This window comes from Mytilus galloprovincialis, chromosome 10 (genome assembly GCF_965363235.1).
Source record: "Mytilus galloprovincialis chromosome 10, xbMytGall1.hap1.1, whole genome shotgun sequence".
NCBI classification, from domain to species: domain Eukaryota; kingdom Metazoa; phylum Mollusca; class Bivalvia; order Mytilida; family Mytilidae; genus Mytilus; species Mytilus galloprovincialis.
The window spans coordinates 36,615,449-36,621,061 of record NC_134847.1 but is presented as its reverse complement, the minus strand read 5'-3'; the positions used below and the strand labels follow the sequence as shown (position 1 = coordinate 36,621,061).

Here is a 5,613-nt window from a genome sequence, read left to right as displayed (position 1 = left end):
AAACAAAATGACAATAATACATAAATAACAACAGACTACTAGCAGTTAACTGACATGCCAGCTCCAGACTTCAATTAAACTGACTGAAAAATTATGATTTCATCATATGAACATCAGGCACAATCCTTCCCGTTAGGGGTTTAGTATCATACCATCATAACATATATGAGAAGAACACAACCCGTGTCATGCCAACAACTGGTTTTTGAATAAATGTGTTAAGTTCCGATGCAAAGACCCTATAAGTGAATCAATATTAACGTCAAAATATGCAATCTTTAATGACCTGACAACAGTATCGTAACTATATCCCTTCTTAATAAGTCTATTCAAAGGTTTTGTTAGTTTTTGAGGTGAATACTGGCACCTTTGTGCTTTATAAAGAATATTTCCATAAATAATTGGATGTGAAATACCTGAACGTATAAGAAGTCTGCATGTTGAGCTATATTTACGAATGATGTCCTTATACCGATGATAAAATTAAGTAAATGTTTTGACTAGTTTGTGATATCGAAAACCCTGGCGTAATAATTTTTCAGTAATACATAAATTTCTCTTGTTAAAATCTAAAACATTGTTACATACACGAGCGAATCGTACAAGTTGAGATACATAAACACCGTAAGATGGTGACAAGGGAACGTCACCATCTAAAAATGGATAATTAACGATAGGAAATGAAAAATCATCTCTTTTATCATAAGTTTTAGTATTCAGCTTTCCGTTAGTGATATAGATATCAAGATCAAGGAAAGGGCAGTGGTCATTGTTAGTATTAGCTTTATTTAAAGTAAGTTCAACAGGATAAATTTCTTTAATATACATACTGAAGTCGTCATTATTGAGAGCCAAAATATCATCCAAATATCTAAAAGTATTATTAAATTTGTTTATCAGATGTTGTTTCGATGGGTCTTTGCTTATTTTTGTCATAAATTGTAACTCATAGCAATACAAAAACAGGACCGCAATAAGTGGTGCACAGTTAGAATGCATGAACTAACTTTCCATATTTAAACAGAAACACTTTGAAAAAGAAACCTTTATGATTCAATTTTTGTTTTCAAAATCTTGAATTTCATACTTTTTGCTATTCGTGAAGGTTAGAAAAGATAAGATTCTTCGAATTAAATTATTTATTATCTTAAACAATAAGATAAACATAATAATTTTGTTGATAGCAGACATTTATCATCCAAAAATACATCCAAATCCTGAACAGGAATGATCTAAAGTAATTTCAACATGGTAGCATCCTAGCTGCTCTCCGGTATCTTTGTTTACAAGCTTTGCATCAACTTTGTATTTTCCCTGTAAAAAAGGCATTAAAGAGGAATGACGGATATATTAATCTTATTTACAAGCAAAATTAAAGTATACATTTATATCTTACAATGAGGACATCATAACATGCAATTCTTTATTTACAATGCCATTTATTTTTAACAAACGTCATATATTAAAATTTGTTAGAAGAATTTCATTTCACAGTTACATAATTGAGAATTTTTTTTAAAAGCGTACACTATAAAACGTTAAAATTAGTTTAAAAAGTTCCAGACAATGAAAATTCGCTCAATGGCGTACGTAATGCTATTCTCATTTTGGTAAACGATTATAATGAGATTACCCATTGAAAAGGTGAATCTCGTAAGTCTGAAAACAATATAGTCCGATAGCTATAATTAAAATCTAATAACACGATAACCATGATAACCCCAAAAACATTAATTCTGAAGGGTATATATACTCACTGCTTTACATTTGGCACCCACTATTCCTACTATCCAACATTGCTGACCTGTAGTCAAGTTCATATGGTCGTGGGAGTGAATTACAAGTAAGCAACCTTCAAATTCAAAAGCATCATAACTCACCGACATCAGATCCGAAACTATTCCCGACATTTTTGGAATTTGTATAACGACTGGTTTCAGCGTGTATTTTCCGGCTTGTATTGGGCATATGCAGGAGAGATTTTGTGCTTTCATCTCAGAAGGACATGATACTTTCCCGTTGCTAACGAAATTTGATGTCAACAAGCTACAGAAATCATACGTGCTACAAGTAAACACCATGATATGGCATCAGTATTTTATATTTAGAATGAAATTCAAAACAGTGTGGCTGTGGCCATTGATTGACACATTAAATTCATCCATTGACTGGGACAATTTAGGTGAACGTTTGTATGTAACGACAACTGCTCACTATGTACTTTTTAAAGACACTTAAACTATGGGGTCACCAAAGGTTCTCAACACCTTAATAAAGTAATTCGAAAAACTAATCAGAAATAACACGATGTTTTGATTTACATCAATTATATAAATCAAAACATAAAGGTTATTCCGGATTAATTTGTCGAATTATTTTATAATTAAAGGCGTTAAGAAACCTTTGGTGACCCAACAGTTTAAATGATTATCGTAGGTACGTCGTGAACAGTGGTCGTTACAGAAAAATGTTCATGTAACTTGTCCCAGTCAATGGATGAATTTAATGTTTCAATCAATGGCCACAGCCACACTGTTTTGAATTTCATTCTATAAGCATGTGGTTTGTTTGCATTTTTGGCGGTCCTTCAAATCTGAATTCTTTTTAGCCATTTATAGATTATATATTCTTTGTATTTTATAACACCCCATATATTTTGTTTTCAATTGCTGTTTTTTTTAGCCATTTACTAATAAGAATTCTGTATTTTTTGCCGATTGCTCTCTGTTCAGAATTCTGGAAACCCCCAACATACATTGTACCTTCGTGTATAGTTATATAAAGTGGCCGGCGGGTTCTAGTTATATAAATTGGTCGACGGGTTCTATAGACGGTCTACAAAGTGGGTCTCATTGGGGTCTAAGCGTGACGCGGGATTGCCGATTTTATGTAAGCGTGACACGTGAAAGTCAAATTATTGTGTCGTGAAAACGGGAAATGAGGTCTTGCGGGACCCGGGAAATGACAAAAAAATAAGAATTGCTTACATACATAGTGTAAGCGGGATACGGGAATTTGACAAAACAGTAAGCGGGATCCGGGATCGGGACCCCCCAATGAGACCCCCTACAAACAGTTGATACCAGCATTCGCTTTCATATTAGACAATGTACTTAATTTGTCAATATTTCCTAAGTAAATCAATTGTTAGATCTAAACAGATTTTTAAACCTCTATTTCAATACAACCTATATAAAGACAAATCAAATATTCTCTGTAACAAAATATTACACCAAAACTATACATATATAGATACTAAAACCTACCAACTTCCAACGCCAGATACACAAGGGACACGGATCCAGAGGAAAAGTTCCTTCTTGTGAATGCTGACATCAAGCTTAATGTTTCCGGAAATATTTTTCCCAAGTTCAAGTTGACCGGAAACTGTCAGATTACCAGGTACTTTTGGAGGGTATGGGCTTAGACTCGCAGAGTTGACATGCAACACGTGCTGGTTCTTGTCTAATAAAACAACAATGGTTATGAGCAATATATATTTTTATGTGAATATATTTAATGTGTACATAATACGTATGCACCGTTCAATTATTCATCTTTGGTTATAATATATATGTACCAATTATGTTTCCGAAAGTTTCCCCTCAACTGTGAGCAATTTTCTTTCGAGACTTGTTAATCAATTAAAATTTGTCGTTTGTAAATATGGTTCATAAGTGTTTCTCGTGTTTTTTTTATAAAGATTAGACCAATGATTATCCCATTTCAGTGGTTTTACACGTGTCATTTGTTGGGGGCCCTTTGTATAACTTGTTGTTTGGTGTGCGAGCTAATTCTCCGGGTTTAAGACCGTATTTTAATCTATAATGGTTTACTTTTACAAATTGTGACTTGGATGGAGAGCTGTCTCATTGGCACTCTGCCTCATACCACATCTTCTTATATCTATGAAAAATCTCCATTTATAACTATATACATTCAAGAAGTAAGTTAGTTTAATCTGCTGCTATTCAGTTTTTCTTACTTCAGTTATAACCATCTTTATTAGTTTGTATGATTATAGAGATGTTTTTTCAACTCAAACTGTTATTTTAATTCTATTGTTTGTTTTGCATTGAGTGGAATGGTTAAGTAAGAATAATGATAAGTTCATACCACTTTATTTCTGTTTTAATTGTTTATTTGTTTGATATACTGCGATTTTTTATCATATTATACGGTATATGTTTGCTCATTGATGAAGGTCGTTCGGTTACCTATACAAGTTAATTTGTTAACTCTTGCGTCCTTTCAGTGGCGGATCCAGCCATTTTAAAAGGGGGGTTCCATTTATATGCTCCCATTCAAATGCATTGATCGGTCAAAAAAAGGGGGGTTCCAACTCCCGGAACCCCCTCCCCCCCCCCTGGATCCGCCACTGCCTTTGGTCAATGGTGAATAGTTATCTGATTTGAAACCATGCCACATCATTTTTCCCTATTTGTATATTTATAAATTTTTATATTCGGAATGTATTGAGAAATTTGCAGTACCTTAAAAAGTGAGACTCTTTGTAATGTATTTTAAAACTTTGATTTCCTTTCAAAATCTTTAAACTTACTGCAGTCTGTGTATACTAGTTCACTGGCAAGACACCCAATGACCATCATGATTAAGATACAACAAATTTTCTCCATGTTTAGCTTTCGTCGAAAAATGTTAAATACAAATATACCTCTGGCTCAATATAGGAACTGCATCGTTTTGATAAAGTCGTGAATGTTTTAGTGGCCCAGAGAAGATGATGAAATCTGAAAAGAGCAAGTTTTAATTGATTTAGTTATCCTATCTTCTGACTGATTTTCATGCAGATTAAATATTTTATTATAAATGCAAGATTTTCAAAGTTTTAAATATTAAATTTAAAAAAAAAAACATAATCACTTTATTTGCTGTACACTTTATATCAAACTTACATATGAGCAAACAATATTTTGTTAAAGACAGTTTACGAAATTGTGAATAGAAAGTAACATTAACATACAATTTATTGTGATTATCATTTACACTGAAATATTTCTACGATTTGGCAATTTCGTGTTTTTAGGGCGGTACATTTCTGATAAAAATAGTTGCATATGTTACTGTATTGTATTAATACTTTAAAATATCAACTTTTGTTATTTAGAATATGTTCAGTGCAGTTTGTTTTATATTCTTACTTGAAATTAACCCTTTTCTTGCCGCTCGTTTAATGTGGTTACATTTCGTGTGCAAGACAATACGATAGCTGGACGTCTACATATGACGTCATATGCCCAACTATGAGGTCATTCGTCATCACGGCCTAATGACGTTGCATTTGAGACACATCGAAGAAAATATTACACTATATTTAAATTAAATTTTTAATTTAAATAGTAATGAACAGGTGCTTGCATACATGTATTAAAACAAAATTACTCATTTACTGTCACATTTCATTCATAAATGTGTGATAGTAACCTCAAAATTTTGATTTATTAGTCTTGAAAGTACAACTTAGAATTAATTGTTCTACACTAGTTTATATGAGGGTCTGGATGGGGGGTCTGTTATTCTGTAAACATTTAATTTTCACCCCTTTTTTCTCTAATCTTCATGAAATTTTCCCCTTTTTTCTCTAATCTTAAT

The 5,613-nt window shown here is 32.5% G+C and overlaps 1 protein-coding gene across 1 annotated transcript; it reads right to left on the bottom strand.

Moving 5' to 3' along the window:
- Positions 1-1,075: 1,075 nt before the first annotated feature.
- LOC143049121 (ganglioside GM2 activator-like) lies at positions 1,076-5,255 on the bottom strand. The gene is made up of 5 exons (XM_076222882.1): positions 5,163-5,255; positions 4,562-4,751; positions 3,267-3,465; positions 1,881-2,064; positions 1,076-1,314 (listed from the first exon to the last, which is right to left on the bottom strand). The coding sequence occupies exons 2-5, from the start codon at positions 4,635-4,637 to the stop codon at positions 1,195-1,197; spliced, it is 579 nt and encodes a 192-aa protein (XP_076078997.1). The 5' UTR covers positions 4,638-4,751; positions 5,163-5,255; the 3' UTR covers positions 1,076-1,194.
- Positions 5,256-5,613: the final 358 nt, after the last annotated feature.

Bases quoted from the DNA above. Each gene is read 5' to 3' on its own strand.
- LOC143049121 (XM_076222882.1), bottom strand. From the start codon at position 4,637: ATGGAGAAAATTTGTTGTATCTTAATCATGATGGTCATTGGGTGTCTT. The intron at 2,065-3,266 runs GTAGGTTTTAGT...GTTTACTTGTAG, and splicing joins GTATCTGGCGTTGGAAGTTG to CACGTATGATTTCTGTAGCT. The intron at 1,315-1,880 runs GTGAGTTATGAT...CCTTTTTTACAG, and splicing joins TAGTTTCGGATCTGATGTCG to GGAAAATACAAAGTTGATGC.